The sequence below is a fragment of the Geotrypetes seraphini genome, chromosome 3 (genome assembly GCF_902459505.1).
Source record: "Geotrypetes seraphini chromosome 3, aGeoSer1.1, whole genome shotgun sequence".
NCBI lineage: Eukaryota > Metazoa > Chordata > Amphibia > Gymnophiona > Dermophiidae > Geotrypetes > Geotrypetes seraphini.
This window is the reverse complement of record NC_047086.1, coordinates 43,508,223-43,528,206: the sequence shown is the minus strand read 5'-3', so window position 1 is coordinate 43,528,206 and position 19,984 is coordinate 43,508,223. Positions and strand designations below refer to the sequence as shown.

The 19,984-nt window shown below is 42.6% G+C and overlaps 1 protein-coding gene across 3 annotated transcripts in view; it reads left to right on the top strand.

The window, feature by feature from the left end:
• Positions 1 to 19,984, top strand: part of TTK (TTK protein kinase) — a 184,222-nt gene that overhangs the window by 90,115 nt on the left and 74,123 nt on the right. For all 3 annotated transcript variants that reach the window (XM_033938823.1, XM_033938822.1, XM_033938824.1), the window contains 2 exons: positions 11,529 to 11,621; positions 11,715 to 11,872. In XM_033938823.1, coding sequence (XP_033794714.1) covers positions 11,529 to 11,621; positions 11,715 to 11,872 — 251 coding nt within the window. The remainder of the gene's footprint in view (positions 1 to 11,528; positions 11,622 to 11,714; positions 11,873 to 19,984) is intronic.

Here is a 19,984-nt window from a genome sequence, read left to right as displayed (position 1 = left end):
GTACTGAAGTTCTTCCTTATTTCCTGGTGTGGGATTGGGATTTCTCTATCATCTGCCAATCTTCAAAAGGACTTGTTCAAGTAAGATTTTGTTTGGGGAGAAGGGGCGTGAGATCTGAGATTTCAAACATAAAAACAGGACTACAGGTAGTGTTATAGCACAGAGGCTAAAGAGTTTTTTTTCTTAAAGATAGTTTCTGTAAATCTAAGCTCTTGAATGCCTCCTTCCCAAAAGTCTGAGTGGTGAATATGAGATAACTGAACAAAGATCTGTTGAGCATTTGAAAAATCATTGTCTTCCTGACATTAACAGAAACAGAACAGAGAAACCATTTGTTATTACAAACTTGGAGTGGCAGATCAGCAACTGCAAATTTATCAAAGATTGTTCTGTGACAGTCATGTAGAAAGTTATGGTTGCCTGGGCTGTTTGTCCTGCTCTTTCCTTTAATTCCTCATAAGAACTTATTGTTTCTGTTTTGTGAGAAGTAAGTTGTTGAAACTGAAAACACAAATTGTTAATACATCTTTGTTTCCTTCTGAGACTGGTTTATAAGCCTGCACACTGCACTTTCTTTTCTGATTCTCTGTGTTGGCTGAAGATGCCAGTCTGAGACCTCATGATTAGAGAATGACACGGTGGCGGTTTACCCGCGGCCACCGCATTTTAGCCGCGGGTCACCGCCGAAAACGGGGAAGAAAACTAGCAGTCGCTGCGGCGACGGGGACAAGGCCATTCACCGCCCGCGGGGCGGTGAATGGGTCTTGTCCCCGCAGTGAGGCATGAAGGATCGCGCGGTCCCCGCAGCTCACACCCGCCTGCCCAATCGATTCTAGTGTTTAGCCAGCTCTCTCCCTTCTCCTCACCTTAGTTTGTAGATTTTCTTTTTCGGCGACCCGCACGCTATCAGAGAGCCGCGCACCCGCTGCTGCTCAGTTTCGATCTTCTGCTCTGACGCAACCGGAAACAGGAAGTTGCAGCAGAGCAGAAGATTGAACACTGAGCAGCCGCGCGTGTGCGGCTCTTTGGGAAAGCGTGCAGGTCGCTGAAAAAGAAAGCCTGCAAATTAAGGTGAGGAGAAGGGAGAGAGCTGGCTAAACACTAGGATCGATTGGGCAGGCGGGTGGGGGCTGCGAGGACCGTGCGATCGCTAGTGTTCCCGGCTCAGACTGTAAGGAGGGAGTGAAAGGGAAAAGGATTCTGGGCCAAGGTGATGAAAACGGAAAGAAAAACCCACAGCAGGAAAGAAAGGGAAGGACAGGCAGGTGAGCCAGATGCTAGAAGCAGGGGGGGGAAGAAAGAGGGAAAAAAGCTAGATGGGGTTGAAAAGAAGAGACACACTGGTATGGAAGAGGAAGATAGGGGAAATCTGGACACAGGAAGGTAACAGAAAGAGGGGAAATTATGTGCATTGGGGCATAGGGACAGAGACAAAAAGGGGACATGCCATGTGGATGGAATATGGACACAGGGGGGGGGCAATGGCAGATACATAGGGGAGATATTAGAAAAGTATATAAAATCGTACCCGTTTGAGGCTTTTATATATGCAGCAGTGACGGTGACGGGGCGGTGAATGGGATGGCAGTGGCGGTGACGGGGCGGTGAAGAGGATGGTGAGACGGGGACGGGGCGGTGACGGGGATGGTGAGACGGGGACGGGGCGGTGACGGGGATGGTGAGACGGGGACGGGGCGGTGACGGGGACCAATTTTTTCACCGTGTCATTCTCTACTCATGATCAGGCAAGGTCTAAAGACTGTTCTGTTACATACCTTCCAGATTCAGTATGCTAGATGTCCAATCCCTTCCTGCAATCCGGGAGTTAGTGTCCCATCGGTTATATTCCTTCTACCAGGTGGCAGAGATGCCTATTATAATTATCTTTTTATTTAGTGCATTGTGCTCTAACTCTCCCATCTTATTTCTTAGGATTCTGGCATTTGCATACAGACATTTTAAACAATGTTTGTCATATCTATTTGTTTATTTAAAAAACTATATACTGCATATCAGCCAATTACAATTTGCTCAGGAGTTGGCATGGATAATTTGCAATATTTTTAAAATCAGCCTGCTGTATATTTAAGGAAACTTGGTCTACTGTGGCCTGTATTGCAATCTGGCTATTGGGATGTTCTGTCTTCCCTTTTATGGTGGTATCTTTTAAAGATACTTTTTTCTGAACCATGCTCTTTTGAGCAACTGTCTGCCTTCCCCCAGTTTCTAGTTTAAAACCTGCTCTATCTCCTTTTTAAATGTTGATTTATTTATTTAAAAAATTTTTATTCCACACTAGCTGATGCCCCGGCGTTGCACGGGTATTTAATAATAGCAATAACACAGTAAACGGATTGAAATAAAGATACTTTATAGTGGTGAATGAAATTATTGTTTTACAGCTTAATAAAAAGTACAATATTCAAATTATAATGTGAAATATTTGACAAAATGAATACAATACAACTAACGCAAAACGTGATTATAAATAACAATTTTAGTTTCACCTCCTGGAGCAAGAACAAATAAATTCTTGGGTGAACCCACCCTTGAGCAAGCAACATAGAGTTGTGGGCCGTGAGACCCCCAGAACATATCACCCCAGGTAGTGAGGGATCAGCATACCAAGTTTCGTTCAAATCGGTCAAGCCGTTTGTGAATTACTGTGAGAATGGCAGCTTTTTACATTTTTTTCATTGACATGAATGGGTGAAATCTGATTTTCAGTTTGTAGCTCCGCCCACGTGTGCAGGTGGGCCGCGAGACCCCCAGAACATATCACCCCAGGTAGTGAGGGATCTGCATACCAAGTTTCGTCCAAATTGGTCACAGTGAGAATGGCAGCTTTTTACATTTTTTCCATTGACATGAATGGGTAAAATCTGATTTTCTGTTTGTAGCTCCGCCCACATGTGCAGGTGGGCTGCGAGACCCCCAGAACATATCATCCCAGGTAGTGAGGGATCTGCATACCAAGTTTCGTTCAAATTGGTCAAGCCGTTTGTGAATTACTGTGAGAATGGCAGCTTTTTACATTTTTTCCATTGACATGAATGGGTGAAATCCGATTTTCTGTTTGTAGCTCTGCCCACATGTGCAGGTGGGCCGCGAGACCCCCAGAACATATCATCCCAGGTAGTGAGGGATCTGCATACCAAGTTTCGTTCAAATTGGTCAAGACGTTTTTGAATTACTGTGAGAATGGCAGCTTTTTACATTTTTTCCATTGACATGAATGGGTGAAATGTGATTTTCTGTTTGTAGCTCCGCCCATGTGTGCAGGTGGGCCGCGAGACCCCCAGAACATATCACCCCAGGTAGTGAGGGATCTGCATACCAAGTTTCGTCCAAATTGGTCACAGTGAGAATGGCAGCTTTTTACATTTTTTCCATTGACATGAATGGGTGAAATCTGATGTTCTGTTTGTAGCTCCGCCCACGTGTGCAGGTGGGCCGCGAGACCCCCAGAACATATCACCCCAGGTAGTTGGAATTACTGTGAGAATGGCAGTTTTTTACATTTTTTCCATTGACATGAATGGGTGAAATCTGATTTTCTGTTTGTAGCTCCGCCCATGTGTGCAGGTGGGCCGCGAGACCCCCAGAACATATCACCCCAGGTAGTGAGGGATCAGCATACCAAGTTTAGTTCAAATCGGTCCCACAGCTTTTTACATTTTTCCCATTGACTTGAATGGGTGAAATCTGAAGTTATGTTTGTAGCTCCGCCCACGTGTGCAGTTGGGCCGCGAGACCCCCAGAACATATCATCCCGGGTAGTGAGGGATCCGCATACCAAGTTTCGTTCAAATCAGGCAAGCCAGTTTTGCGGAGGCAGTTTTTACATTTTTTCCATTGACATGAATGGGTGAAATCTGATTTTCTGTTTGTAGCTCCGCCCAGGTGTGCAGGTTGGCCGCGATACCCCCAGAACATATCACCCCAGGTAGTGAGGGATCTGCATACCAAGTTTCGTTCAAATCGGGCAAGCCGTTTTTGCGTTGGCAGCTGTTTTACATTTTTTCCATTGACATGAATGGGTGAAATCTGATTTTCTGTTTGTAGCTCCGCCCACATGTGCAGGTGGGCCGTGAGACCCCCAGAACATATCACCCCAGGTAGTGAGGGATCGGCATACCAAGTTTCGTTCAAATCGGCAAGCCGTTTTTGCGTTGGCAGCTCTTTACATTTTTTCTATTGACATGAATGGGTGAAATCCGATTATCTGTTTGTAGCTCCGCCCACGTGTGCAGGTGGGCCGCGAGACCCCCAGAACATATCATCCCGGGTAGTGAGGGATCTGCATACCAAGTTTCGTTCAAATCGGTCAAGCCGTTTTTGCGTGATCACGGCACATACATACATACATCCGATTTTATATATATAGATATCCTACAATTCTATGCAAATTACAAGATAACAAGCATAATAAAATCACAAAATACAATGACATGCGATTAGTACATCAGTACAAGAAACAATGAAATAATTAATATAAGGTGCTTGGAGAATTAACTTTCTCCCACACACCCCTCTCCATCTCATTCCGTGTGTGGCGTCATATGGCAGACAGTTAAACCGCCTTTAATCTTCTTTGAAATGTTCAAAAACATCCCAAGTATTTCTGCGAGGACAAAGTGCTCTGTGTCTTGCCAGCAGCAATGTTGACGCCAGCAGCCTGGTTCTTCCCTAGTTAAGGTGGAACCCTTCCCCAGAATGTCACCCAGTTCCTAACAAGTCTAAACCCTCCTCCCTGCACCATCGCCTCATCTATGCATTGAGCCTCTGGAGCTCTGCCTGCCTTTGGGTCCTGCGTGTGAAACAGGGAGCACTTATGAATCTGCTACCCTGGAGGTTCTGGATTTTAGCTTCCTACCTAAGAGCCTAAATTTGGTTCCAGAACCTCCCTACTACATTTCTCTGTCATTGCTACCCACATGTACCAAAATAGCAGGCTCCTCCCCGGCACTGTCCAAAATCTTATCTAGGTGACACGTGAGGTCTGCCATCTTAGCACCAGGCAGGTAAGTGACCAAGTGACCCTTGCATCCACTAGCCACCCAGCTAACTACCGTACATGCCTAATGATCGAATCTCCTACTATAACAGCCATCCTAACCCTTCCCTCCTGGGCAGAAGCTTCTGGAGTCACATCCTCGGTGCAAGAGGACATTTCATCCCCTGGTGGGCAGGTCCTGGCTTCAGCATTGCTTCCTACTTCACCAGAGTGATGCTTTCTTTTAAGAAGACCTCCCTCCTCCAAGGCAGCACAGAGGCTGCCAGACTAGAGGTGGGTTTTCTGTATAATGTCCCTGTAGCTCTCCTCTATGTACCTCTCTGTCTCTCTCAGCTCCTCCAGCTCTAAAGATCGGACCCATTCCCTCCATGCTAAGAGCTCTTTGCATTGAGCACACGTATAAAACCTCTCACCACCTGGGAGATAATCAAACATGCAACACTCAATGCAAAAGACTAGATAGCCACCATGTTGCTGCTGGACTCCTGCCTTGGTCACACTCTAGATATTATTTGCTATGCAGATTCTAATCATCTAAGATCTTCAATTTCGGAAGTTGATTGGCACAAGCAACCTTGGACCGATCATTTCCTGTGTTGTTTTAGAATCCCTATTTTTACGTCTAAGATCCAAAATGATTCTTTGAAAGAAATAATTAAGATAAGAAGCAAAATCAATACTGCCAGTTTTTGGCAACACCTAATGCAGATTTTACCTAATTCTTGTGAGCTTAACGCTGATACAATTTTAAAAATTTGGACAGAAAAATCAAATTAATTTTTGAATCACTAGCTCCTTTTAAAACTAAGGTGACTTCCCACAAGAAAAATGCCCCTTGGTATTCTCTCTGCCATCGTCAACTCAAGCAGGTATGTAGAAAGTTAGAAAGGAAGTGGAGAAAAAGTAATGCTGAAACATAAAATAAATTGGAGAAGGAAGATAAAGGAATACAACTATGAGATCATTAAGGCTAGGAAACTATATTATGGTAACAAAATTAACGCAGCAAAAGATCAAAATAAGGCCTTATTTCTATTGTGGAAATCTATTACAACAATATCGGGTCAGGTTGACAAATTTACTAGATCTTATTTAGAAGAACTGGCTACCTTCTTCAGTGATAAAATTTTAACTATAAGGTCATCATTTTCTAACATTTCAAGGTCTTTTAATTTACCTTATACTGAAAATTCTCCTGATGAGATTTCAGTTGATAGATATTGGCACAATTTTAGTACAATAACTGAACTCCAATTGTTGAAGCTTTGTGCTAAATTTGGTCATAAAAAATGTTTACTTGACCCTGTTCCTTCATATATTTTTTTTTTTGCAGCATTCCCACAAATTCTATCTCTTGGTTTGCAACTTTAGTAAACTATCTTCTTACTAGTGGTTATTTTGCATCGGACATGGGTCATATTATACTTACTTCATTGCTAAAAAATTCAGAGTTAGATCCAACTTTAGCCTCCCATTACCGTCCTATTGCAAATATATCACTGTTCACAAAGATGTTGGAATCTATTGTTTCAAGGCAACTTTTGTTTGTTTGTTTTTTAATTCTTTATTCATTTTAAAACTGACAAACTTTTGGAATATCAGGATGAATTCTCTATTCTTCCATTTCAACATGGATTTTGCCCAAATTATTTCAATGGTAGCAAAAATTCAGAATCTCTTGGTCCACGATTGATATGCGATTTTGTTACAATTTTACCTCTCTGCAGCTTTTGATGTTGTTGATTACGACATCTTAATTCAACAGTTAATTTTTTTTTAATATTCTTTATTCATTTTTAAACTTTCAACAAGTGAACAAAGTAAATTCATACATTCTTTTGAAAACATCACTTGCAAATCTATCCAGAATAACAACAACTTTATATATATAAAACCCAACATCCCACCCCCCTCCTCAACCTTATTATTAACATACACAATACAATAATAACCCTTCCCTCTCCCTATTATTCATGGTGTTAATTAACATCAGCTTAGATCAAAAAGTTCTGAATTGGTTCAGCGGCTTCTTGAAGTTACGATCTTATCAAGTACATGCTGAGAGTAAATTCTCTCCATCTTGGTCTCCTGTTTGCGGAATACTTCAGGGATCTCCATTGCCTCCCATATTATTTTATTTATATATATAACGACATTAAAACACCTAAATTTGACCGATCAAATTAATAATATATTGAAAAAATGTTTTTTTAGCCTTCGGATGCTGAGGAGGGTCCATCATTTTTTTTTCATCAGCAACATTTTGTCCCAGGCTATTTTATTAGCTCATCTAGATTATGTAAACTCTCTTATATATCAGTTTAAGTAAGTGCAATCTAAAGAGATTGCAGCTTTTTAAGAACACAGCTGCCAAATTAATATTCGGTAAGAGTAGACATGATCATGTTACACCATTGCTGAGGACATTGCATTGGCTTCTGGTTCATTGGAGGGTTCAATTTAAGTGTGCCAATGTTGTATTTAAAATTTTATACGGGAATTTTCCCACATTGCTTACTTTTTCTTTCAATTCCCAACAACCCCATTCCTCTAGAGGAATACACAAATTTAAATTGGTATTCCTTCCATTATGGGTATTGAAACCTTGGGTAGTCTTTCTTACTCTATGGCATTTGACTTGGTAAAAATCTGGAATGATCTTCCTTCAGAAATTAGACTTCTTCAGTCCTTGACATTTTTTAGGAAAACTTTGAAAATATATCTTTTCCAGAAATTTTGAATAGATAAATAAGGGATTGTAACAGATTAATTTCTGGCCAATCATAGCTTTCCTTTGTCTTTCTAAGTAACTTTGTGAACTAGATCAAGTCCCCAGTGAGAATGACCCAATATATAAGACTAAGGTTTGGTTTGGATTGGATTGGGATGTGGAGAGGGTTTGGGGAGGGGGATATTTGTCTCTTTCTTTTAATGAGATCTTTTTGGACACCTGGTGATACTGGTTTTATTATAGTCCCCTGCTTATTTGCCTAATCTGAGGACTATAAGAGTACAGGTCCTTGGAAGGCTTCTTTATTTATAATATACCCAGAGTGAATAATGGAAAAAAGGATGTATTATAAATAAAGTAGACCAAGGGGAAAATTCAAAGTATTGCAATTCTAAAGAGTATAACAATTTGGGGAGTTATAGGTGGCTTTAGCATCTTGGGCTTCCCAAACTATAAGGTGTGATATGTGCACCCTCCATGTCAAAAAAGAAGGTGGTTGTGATGTAGTCCACACTTGCAAGATTGTTTTATGCCCAAAAGACTTAATTTTCTAGTTCAACTTTAAGTCCCCCATCTCTGAAAAGTACAGATGCCTGCTACTCCTAACATTAGTAAGACTGGGGTGCAGGGAACTCCTTGGCCTAGAACATTCCACATGTAAACACATATTGAAGTCAAATCTTTATTTAGCTCTGGAAAAGAAAGTGATGTAATTCAGGTAAAAACAAAAATTGTGCTAGATTTACTCAAACAAACAAAAGATATCCACAAAAATGTGTATTCTAACTGTGGAATAGATTAGGACACCCTCACATATCCTCCCACTTAAAGTGGCTCAAATCACACACAGGTGTATCAGATCAGGTGCACATGATTAGAACATCATTACTCAGCATTTTGAAGGAGGTTTACCCTACTTAAACCTCACACATTTAGTTTGGTGTGCTCAAGACTGCTGCAGTGAGAGTGAACACCATGGTGAGATCAAAAGAGATATCTGAGGCCTTTAGAAAGAAGATTGTAGCAGCTTATAAGTCTGGTAAGTGATTTAAAAAGATCTCAAAAGAATTTGACATTAGCCATTCCACAGTCTGGAAAATAGTGTTCAAGTGGAGGACTTTCTGGGTCTGGCCATCCAAGCAAGTTGACTCCCAGAGCAGACCGCAAGATGCTAAAAGAAGTCTCCAAAAACCCTAAAATGTCATCACTGGACCTACAGCAGGCTCTTGCTACTGTTGATGTGAAAGTGCATGCCTCTACAATCAGAAAGAGACTGCACAATTTTAACTTACATGGGAGGTGTGCAAGGAGGTAACCTTTGCTATCTAAGAGAAACATAAAGGCCAGACTGAGGTTTGCCAGAGAGAATGTAGACAAACACCAGGACTTCTGGAATAGTGTTCTATAGATAAATGAGTCTAAAATTGAATTATTTGGATACCAGGTAAGAGGACATGTTTGGCGTACACCAAATACAGCATTCCAGGAAAAGAACCTCATACCTTGAAGCATGGAGGTGGAAGTGTTATGGTTTGGGGATGCTTTGCTGCAGGAGGACCTAGCCAGCTCACCATCATAGAATCCACCATGAATTCTACCATGTATCAGAGGGTGCTTGAGGAACATGTGAGCCCACCTGTAAGAAAATTAAAGCAGAACTGGATCCTACAACACGACAATAATCCAAAACATACCAGTAAATACACCAAGGACTGGCTGAAAACTAAGAAATGGAGAGTCATGGAGTGGCCGAGTCGAAGCCCTGAGCTTAATCCCATTGAGATGTTGGTGGGGTGATTTGAAACGGGCTGTACATGCAAGAAACCCCTTAAACATCTCACAGCTGAAAGAATTCTGCATTTAGGAGTGGGCCAAACTTTCCTCAGACTGAAGCCAGAGACTGGTAGATGGCTACAAGAAGCGTCTCACTACAGTTATTTCAGCCAAAGGGGGTAACACTAGCTATTAGGGTGTGGGGTGTCCTAATTTATTCCTCAGAATACACATTTTTGTGGATATCTTTTTGTTTCATGAGTAAATCAAGGAAATATAAGAACATAAGAATTGCCGCTGCTGGGTCAAACCAGTGGTCCATCGTGCTCAGCAGTCCGCTCACGCGGCAGCCCTTTTGTCAAAGATCAGTGCCCTAACTGAGACTAGCCCTACCTGCATACGTTCCGGTTCAGCAGGAACTTGTCTAACTTTGTCTTGAATCCCTAGAGGGTGTTTTTCCCTATGACAGACTCCGGAAGAGTGTTCAAGTTTTCTACCACTCTCTGGGTGAAGAAGAACTTCCCTACGTTCGTACAGAATCTATCCCCTTTCAATTTTAGAGAGTTTCCTCTTGTTCTCCCTACCTTGGAGAGGGTGAACAAGTTGTCCTTATCTATCAAGTCTATTCCCTTGAATGTTTCGATTATGTCCCCTCTCAATCTCCTCTGTTCGAGGGGGAAGAGGCCCAGTTTCTCTAATCTTTCGCTGTACGGCAACTCCTCCAAACCGTAACCATCTTAGTCGCTCTTCTCTGGACCCTTTTGAGCAGTACCATGTCCTTCTTCATGTACGGCGACCAGTGCTGGACGCAGTACTCCAGGTGAGGGCGCACTATGGCTTGGTACAGCGGCATGATAACCTTCTCAGATCTGTTCGTGATCCCCTTCTTTATCATTCCTAGCATTCTGTTTGCCTTTTTCACCGCTGCTGCACATTGTGCAGACAACTTCATCGACTTGTCGATCATAACTCCCAAGTCTCTTTCCTGGGGGTCTCTCCAAGTACCGCCCTGGACATCCTGTATTCATGCTTGAGATTTTTGTTACCTAACTTTTGTTGTTTATCTGCAATTACATCACTTTCTTTTCCAGAGATAAATAAAAAAAAAAGATTTGATTGACATTGTTATGTGAACATTTCTTAAGAAAGGACTGAATATTTCATAGGGTGTCCTAATTTTTTTCCATGTAAGAGAAGTTTGAACTGTATATGGAAATGGGTAGGGAACACAATGAATTTACTTTAGAGGGAGCAAGGGGAAGGACACCACATAACAAAAGTTGGATCAGGGTGCCACAAACCCTTCAGTGTGCACTAATTTGAGGATGGTACAGACTGAAGTGAAGATAGTAAGGGAGATAAAGCTGAGTAGATGGATTGGAATAGGATCAAAGAATAGGTAGTGAATATGGAGGAGAAGAGAGATGCATTTTCCTCCTTTGTGATTTGAGAAAAGAAAGAAAGGCTGGCAGGGGTTGAAGGGAGGTTGTGAGAATCAAATGGAAGAGGAGGTGGAATTGATGGCAGAAAATTCAAAATTAATTTTGTGGAACTTGTCACGGAAGTATTCATTCATAGTCTGAGCAGAAAGTGAAAGAGGGATTAGAGTGGCAAAGAGACATCAAGAATGAACATAGTACTTTTCTTTAGAAAATGCAATAGCAGACTGGACAACCTAGTAAGAATTTGAAATGGGTGAAATCAGCATGGATGCAGGATTTTAGCCAAAGTCATGCTGCAAGTTGGGCACAGAAATGTATATAATGAACTCTGAAGGTCAGCCAAAGCTGGGGTTTGGTGCACCTTGCAGGATGTTGAATGGGAAGAGCAAGCATATCTAAATAACAATATAGTGTTGCTAAGAAAATACTTGCCTTATTGACAGACCTGGATAACAGTAGATGAGAAGAGAGATGAAACAGTGGAAGGGAGAGTGCAAGGGTCAGTTCCTCTTTTGTATTATAATTTACAGCCATTTAATTATTTTATTTATTTATTTATTTGTAGGTTACAACACCTCTTGCTTCAAATGAATGTATTGTAATTAAAGGAAGAGTTTATACTATATTAAGACAGATAGGTGCTGGTGGCTCCAGTAAGGTAAGATTATGTGCAGTTCTATTAATAGCATAATTGAGATGTTGGCATGTCATTCATACAATCCTATTTAGAGTAGACTTGTATGTCTTGCAGGTATTTCAAGTAATGGATGATAAGAAGCGTCTGTATGCTATCAAATATGTGGATCTTGATGAAGCAGACCCACAGACTAATACAGTCTATCAAAATGAAATTTCTTATCTAAGGAGACTACAGAAACACAGTGATAAAATAATCAGATTATATGACCAGTAAGTTTACAATTTTGTACTGATGATTTCATCCTTGACTCAGGCTTCTGTTCATCAGGTTTCTAGAACCAGCAGCATCATGAATTTTAGACTTTAGCTAAGGGCTGTATCTGACATTGGATACTCTCTTGCAAGCCAGAACATACCCTTCCTTATTGTTCAACCAGACCAGTCCAAATGCTTGGGTTTGTGCTGTCCTGCCAGTAGGTGCAAATTGAGAGCTACTAAACTATGATGTTTTAAGAAGCCTGTGCAACCCCCTGGCCAGTCAGTATTTATAGGCTTCCCATGCAACTTCTGGTGGTCTGATAGGGCTTCATTTCTGTTTCTTGGTCATTCATTTAAACATAAAAAGAATTTTAGAAGTGTAATACCTGAGTATTTCAGGTCCTTCCCCCCCCATACACACATCCCTTCCAATCAACTTTTTTAAGAGGTTAAGTTTTTCTTGTATATTGAATCGTTCCTTGGGGTGGGGAGTAATTGCTGCTCTTCAGACAGTTTGATTAGCAGCTGCTTGTATCAATACTTATTGATTTTTATTTACCCATTTTGGTTTCTCTGGAAAAAAAAAAAAAAGACTGCTCTGGAAAGGCTTTTCTTTTTTGCTCAGTTAAATGTCAGACTAGCTTTTCTGTAGGGCTACTGGTGTCTTCATTGTGGAAGTGCTGCAATCGGATAAAAACATGCATTAGTCTGTGGGGCACAAAAGTTGGTTACCTTGGTGGTGGAGAAATGTTGACAGGAGAAAACTACAGTTTCCTTTTCTCTTGGTGCTGATTGACCATTGGATAAACAGTGCTTTAGTTCCTCTGACCAAGCACAGTTGGCAATTAATGTGACTGAAGCAGCAAGAGACCTAATTTTGGCAAGAGCCACAGCTGTGTTTGCAGTGTCTGGTAGTTTGTGCCAGAGATAAGCCTCCTCAGTTGTCTTGTTTTCCTGCTGGCAATAATGGATACTTCTCATGGAGGTAGGTTGCAGAACTTAACAAAGCTTAATACCATGAATACCCCCTTCTTACCTTCCCCTCCCTTACCCCTGATCCTACTTATCCCTCTCTTGGAAACGACCTTTGATCTAACTTTGTAACCCTTCTTCCATAACTCTTTTGTAATCCGCTTTGAACCGAAAGGTAATGGCGGAATAGAAATCTGTAATGTAATGTAACTTAGTCTTTGCTCAGAATTGTTCACCTCTTTTTATTCTCTTGTTGCACAGAGCCTTGTAGGTATTTGCCTGTATGTTGCTTATATACGTAACTAATAATATTTTGTGGTATTTACTAATAATTTCTCTAATTTTTATTTCTAATAATTATTAAATAACTGAACTGTAACCAAACACACAGTAATTGCATTTCCAGCCAATCTTAATTGAGATTCCTGATGTTTTTGGATACAAATGTATTTTCTTTTAAAATTTATTATATTTTAGTTTGTTTTATTTGCAGAAAAATGCCAAAAAGAAGAGCAGAACTCAGTCCTGAAACCCAGTCACAGGTTACTGCTTTACGAAATGAAGGTCTCTTATAACGCAGAATTGCATCATCATTGAAAATTTCACTTGGAGTGATGCATGCTACACTTGAACGTAGAAACATAGAACATAACGGCAGAAAAGGGCTACGGCCCATCTAGCCTGCCCACACTAATAGCCCACCCCCTAACTACCTCCATGAAGAGATCCCACATGCCAATCCCATCTTTTCTTAAAATCTGGCATGCTGCTTGCCTCAATTACCTGTTGTGGAAGATTATTCCAGCGATCAGCCACCCTTTTGGTGAAGAAATATTTTCTGGTGTCGCCATTAAATTTCCCACCCCTGATTTTCAACGGATGCCCTCTTGTTGCCGTGGGTCCTTTAAGGAAAAAGAGATCCTCTTTCACCTCGATACGGCCTGTAACATATTTGAACATCTCGATCATGTCTCCCCTCTCTCTGCGTTCCTTGAGTGAGTACAGCTGTAACTTACCCAGTCGTTCCTCATATGGGAGATCCTTGAATCCTGAGACCATCCTGGTGGCCATTCGCTGAACCGACTCAACTCTCTGCACATCTTTTTGATAATGCGGCCTCCAGAATTGTACACGGTATTCCAGATGGGGTCTCACCATGGTTCTGTACAACGGCATTATGACCTCGGGCTTACGGCTGACGAAACTTCTACGGATACAGCCCATGATTTGTCTAGCCCTGGATGAAGCTTTCTCCACTTGATTGGCAGTCTTCATGTCTTCGCTAATGATCACCCCCAAGTCACGTTCTGCTACAGTACTTGCTAGGATCTCACCATTTAGGGTGTAAGTCCTGCATGGATTTTTACCGCCAAGGTGCATGACCTTGCATTTTTTGGCATTGAAACCTAGTTGCCAAGTCTTTGACCAATGCTCCAGCAGGAGTAGGTCCTGCGTCATACTGTCGGGCATTGAGCTTTTGTCGGGCACTGTGCTTTCATCTGTTGTGCGGTCACCTACCATGTTGCATAGTTTGGCGTCATCGGCGAATAATGTAATTTTACCTTGAAGCCCCTCAGCCAAGTCTCTTACAAAGATGTTAAATAGGATCGGGCCCAAGACCGAGCTATGCGGCACTCCGCTGACCACTTCCGTCGTATCGGAGAGGGTACCATTTACCACAACCCTCTGAACATGTAAAAGATACTGGATCCTTTGGTTCCAGGCAACGGAGTGATCGTCCTCGTGCATCAACTAGCTGGAATGATTGGAAAATTGTAATGACTGCAAAGTTATCTTATCATATCAATGCCACCTGACTCCGCTTTTGCTTACTATCTCAGCTTCAGAATCTGAGCAGTTGGTCAATTCGTTGCAAATTATTTGAAGGTGGTCTGAAGTCATGTCCAGCAAAAGAACCTTCTTTATCTGCCAAGAACATTGACGATTGTCTTCAGTTTTGCAACAAATACAGAAGTTGGAAGTCTGCAGATTGGCCGAAAGTGATGTTTAGTGATGAAGCCAGCTTCACTCAGTTTAAGAATTACACTGGGAGGGTTTGGAGACCTGCAAAACAAAGATACAATGCAAGATATGTGGTTCCTACAGTAAAGAAGTATGAAAAAGTGATGGTTTGGGGTGCAATTTCGGCACATAGATGAGTTGAAATCTGGATAATGCCTAGAAACACGACCATGACAGGACCAGTTTATCTGCAGTTTCTGAAAGACAAGTTACCAGTATTCATGTCCATACATGTTACCAATAATTTTCAATATGATGGAGCACCATGCTATTAAAGTAAAGCAGTTAAAGCATGGATAGTGTCACCTGGATATCATTTACTGGCTTCATGGCCTGGAAACTCTCACAATCTCAATCTGATCGAGAATGCATAGGTGATAATGAAGAGAGCTGTGGCTGACATGCATCCAACATCACTAGAAGATTTGGAAAACAAAATAAAATAGGTGTGGCCAACTCAGATCACACCAGAATACTGCCAGCAGCTATGCCATTCGATGCCTGCCCGAATCCAAGTTGTACTTGAGAACAAAGGACGACACTCAAAATACTGAAGAAAGGCTTTAACAACCACAAACTTTGCTTATTTGTATTAATTTTGGACTAGTCAACAACAACAGTATTTTTGTGCATGTACTTCATTTAAAAAAATGTTTCTTGGATTGTTTGTACCTCTGAGTGTTTCTTACCCTGAAATTTGCACAGAATAACGGTGTTCACAAACTTTTGCTCCTCACTGTATATATTTTTTTTAATGGTAAATGTTAAAAAAGACATAGTTACATGAAAGGTAAAACCTTATACAGGAAACATAAATGGGAAGAGGGGTTGAAATACATAAATTTTTTTAATAGAAAAGGGAAAACACAAAAGGAGCGAGAAATAAAATACTTCGTATATCTGTGTGTTAAAGATACTATATATTATAAACATCTTTAAATAAAAATGTTTTAAGTTCTGATTTAAACTTAGATATGGAATCTTGGTGTTTTAAGTTAAATGGGCAGAGCATTTCACAGGGATGATGCTACAGTGGAAAAGATGGATTTCCATGTGGTGTCGTAAACAATATATCGCATCGATGGAACAGATAAGAGATTTTGTCCAGTAGAACGTAATGTTCTAGAAGTAGAATAAAGAACAATCAATCTTATCAATAAAAGCCAGAGGATATGCTAATGTCTTTGCATGTAAGAAGTAGAATTTTGCATGTTTTACGATGAGAAACTGGTAACCAGTGTACATCTTTTAATAAAGGGGTTAGGTGATCAAATTTTTTTGACTTTGTATATAATTATTATAGCTGTGTTTTGAATGATTTGGAGTTTTCTAATCTCATTCTGAGTGATGCCTTGATAAGGGGAGTTATAGTAATCAAGGTGGGAGTTGACTAATGAATGAATCAGACTGTTAAGAGAGGAGGGCTCTAAAAGCGATGAGATGGAATGAATCATTTTTAGATATAGAAACATTTTTGGACCACCCAACTTATTTGATGATGATAGGTTAATTTGTTGTCTAAGATTACCCCTAACAGTTTAATGTTGTCCATTTGGATCTGCGTGGATTATATGTAGATTGGTGTCTGTATAACTTCTTCATTACTAGTAGGGAACAGAACTGCTTTAGTCTTGGAAATATTCAGCAATAGCACGTTGTCATTGAGCCATTGGCTATTTTTTCCAGTTTGAGGTTGATTTCTTGTATTTCCCCTGGTTTGTGAGTTTGGAGAGGATGTTAAAAGTTGTATGTTGTTGGTGTATGTGAAAACCATGAATCCAATTGACTGAGCGAAAGTCAATAATGGAGCGAGAAAGAGCTTAAATAAAATTGGCGATAATATTGAACCTTGAGGTACGCCAAAGTTTTGCTAATAAGATATTGATTTTGAGTTTTCTAATATTACCTGATAGGATCGATTTGAGAAGTACAACTTAAACCATTGGAGAGCTGTTCCTGTGATTCCCATTGTTTATAGTCTTTCCAGATGTAGAGAGTGATCTATTGTATCAAATCCTGATGTCAAATCTAGTGAAATTAGGTGAACTGATTTATGATGATCTAGAACATATGGGATTGAAGTAGTTGGTCCTATTAGTGAAAGTTCTGTGGAATAATGTAAAGATGTAAAGCATTTGTCTTTTCTAAAAAAGATAATTGATTGAATACAACTTACCTTCCCTCCTTCACCTCTAAGATATGTATATATGACTTCTCCAGCTAGAGACAAAACTGAGTATCAAGGGGAGGGGCCACTGAAGGTGGGAATCCTTGCACATGCTCAGTAAGCAAAGGCTTACTTTGCTATGGGTAGAGCACTGACACATAGGATCAGTCTACGAACTTCACCAACAAACGTGACTACATTTCCCTGCTGTCTATGGCGAACCCCTCTTACAAGTAAGCAATTGTACTTTCTGGAAGATTGTCTCAAACCTGTTAGGAGTTTTTATTTTGGTTGACACTATATGGAGTTGGAGGCCAGGAAGACAAAAGATATAGAGGATTATGAGAGTTATGAGCTGTGAGTAATTGAGATTATCCCAGGACAAGCAGGCAGCATATTCTTAACGCATGGGTGACGTCACCGACGGAGCCCTCGGTACGGACCTTTTTAACTAGAAGTTTCTAGTTGGCCGCACCGCGCGTGTGCGAGTGCCTTCCCGCCCGACGTAGGAGTGTGTGGTCCCCAGTTTCTTCGTTTCCGCGGAGCGAAGAAGACGCGTGTGTTTTTTCAACGGCCGTTGAAACCACTTTTTTGCCTTCCCGCTCGCGCTTTTTTCCCTATTTTTTCTTCTTTTGCCTTCGGGTTTCTTTTTCCTTTGATTTGTAAAAAAAAAAAAAAAAAACTTTGCTTTTTTTCTCCTTTTTTCGATTTTGGCCCGGCGGGGCCTGTTGCCATTATACAGGCCTCGGGGTTCGATTTTGCGGAGGCTGTTTTCCCCTTCATGCCCCCGCAGGTCGGTTTTAAAAAGTGCCAGCGGTGTGCACGCCCGATCTCCCTCACTGACCCACACAATTGGTGTTTGCAGTGTTTGGGTCCGGAGCATCGGGCGGACTCCTGCACCCGCTGTGCCACTCTTAAAAAGAGAACACTTAAAAACCGAAAAATTCAACAAACTCTTTTGTTCTGCACCGGGTCGGCGATGGACTCCTCGACATCGACAGCGGTACCACAGAAATCGGCACCGTCTACTTCGACACCGCCCGACCCCGCATCGGCGTCTCTGGCGCCAGGTAAGCCGGCTAAGAAGCCTTCCTCTTCCCTCGAGCGCCCTCCAACCACGGTGGCGACACCGACCTTGCCGGCCTCGCGCCGACCCCGCAAGCGCTCCGCCCCGATTTCGGTGAGTGCCTCATCATCGGCCTCCTCATCGCCGGGGCGTGGAGCGGCATCTAAGGAACCGAAGCAAAAGAAAGCGGTTCTGATGCCACCCCTAGATGACCGTATTTCGGCCATCTTACAAGTTCAACTCCAGGAACAGTTACAGCGACAGCTCGAGCACCTGTTGCCCACTATCCTGGCACCGCTCTTTTCGGTACCAGACCGGCCCGAGCCCCGTACCGAGCCCCCGGTATCCACCCCATCGGTACTTATCAACACCTCCATGCCGATTCTTTCGGCTGAGCAACTTCATACCCATCCGGTGGTTCACTCCCATACCACGACGGATCCTCCTCGGGACCAGGCAGGGCGTCATACTTCCCGGGACCGGGACCGACGCCGGTCCTCTTCTCCTGGTACCGTTTCGGTGCGCTCTGGAAAATCTTTATCCAAGACTCGCCATACCGCACCTTCCACCCCGGTGTCTCGACATGCACCAGAGGTCCGGGACCCTGACTTATGGGAGGAGTCCCCTCCCGGTACCGAGGAGGATCCCTCCTCATCTGATGAGGACCCGTCGGCACCCGATGCCACCTCCAAACCGGAGCAGTCCTCCTTTTCGAAGTTCCTCAGGGAGATGTCTGCAGCCCTATCCCTTCCTCTAGAATCTGACTCAAAAAAATCTCAAGCCTTCCTGGAGGCTTTAGATTTTGAACAACCTCCTAAGGAGTTCCTCAAGCTTCCCGTGCATGACATCCTACGGGAGACTTTTTACAAAAATTGGGAGAACCCCCTTACGGTACCGGGGGCCCCCCGTAAACTGGACAACCTCTATCGTGTCATCCCTATCCCAGGGTTCGACAAGTCTCAATTGCCCCATGAGTCCCTTCTTGTTGAATCCACCTTAAAAAAGACTCAGGGCTCCAGTGTCTATGCCTCTACCCCTCCTGGCAGAGAGGGTAAGACCATGGACAAGTTTGGCAAGAGGCTCTACCAGAATGCCATGCTGGCCAACAGGGCGAACAACTATTCATTCCATTTTTCTTTTTATATGAAACATTTGGTCCAACAGCTGTCCGCCCTCCAAAAGTACCTGCCGGAGCGCAAGGTTCCACTTTTCCAACAGCACATCTCTGGCGTTCTTCAATTGCGCAAGTTTATGGTCCGCTCGATATACGATTCCTTCGAGCTCACCTCCCGTGCCTCTGCCTTGGCCGTAGCCATGCGCCGCCTAGCCTGGCTGAGAGTCTCCGACCTGGACATCAATCACCAGGATCGTCTAGCCAACGCCCCCTGTCTCGGGGATGAACTTTTTGGAGAGTCACTGGATTCCACCACCCAGAAACTCTCCGCCCATGAAACCAGGTGGGACACCCTGATCAAGCCGAAGAAGAAGGCTCCACCTGCCCGACCTTATCGACCTCAGTCGTCTTATCAGCGCAGGTTCTCAGCCAGGCCACTCAATCCGCCTCCTCAACAACCTCGGCGGCCCCGTCAACAACAGCACCATGCCCAGGCTCGTTCTCAGGCCAATCAACCCTCCAAGCCTCTTCCGCCTGCAAAGCAGTCTCAGCCCTTTTGACTCTTCTCTCCAGGGCATAGCCAGTCTTCCACCTTCGCTACCTCTTCCACAACCAATCGGAGGTCGTCTCAGCATATTCTCCAGCCGTTGGGAGGTCATCACATCGGACCAGTGGGTCCTCAACATCATCCGCCACGGCTACTCTCTCAACTTCCAGACTCTTCCATCAGACAACCCTCCCGTAGAGTCTGCTTCACACTCATCTCAAACCCCCCCTCCTCCT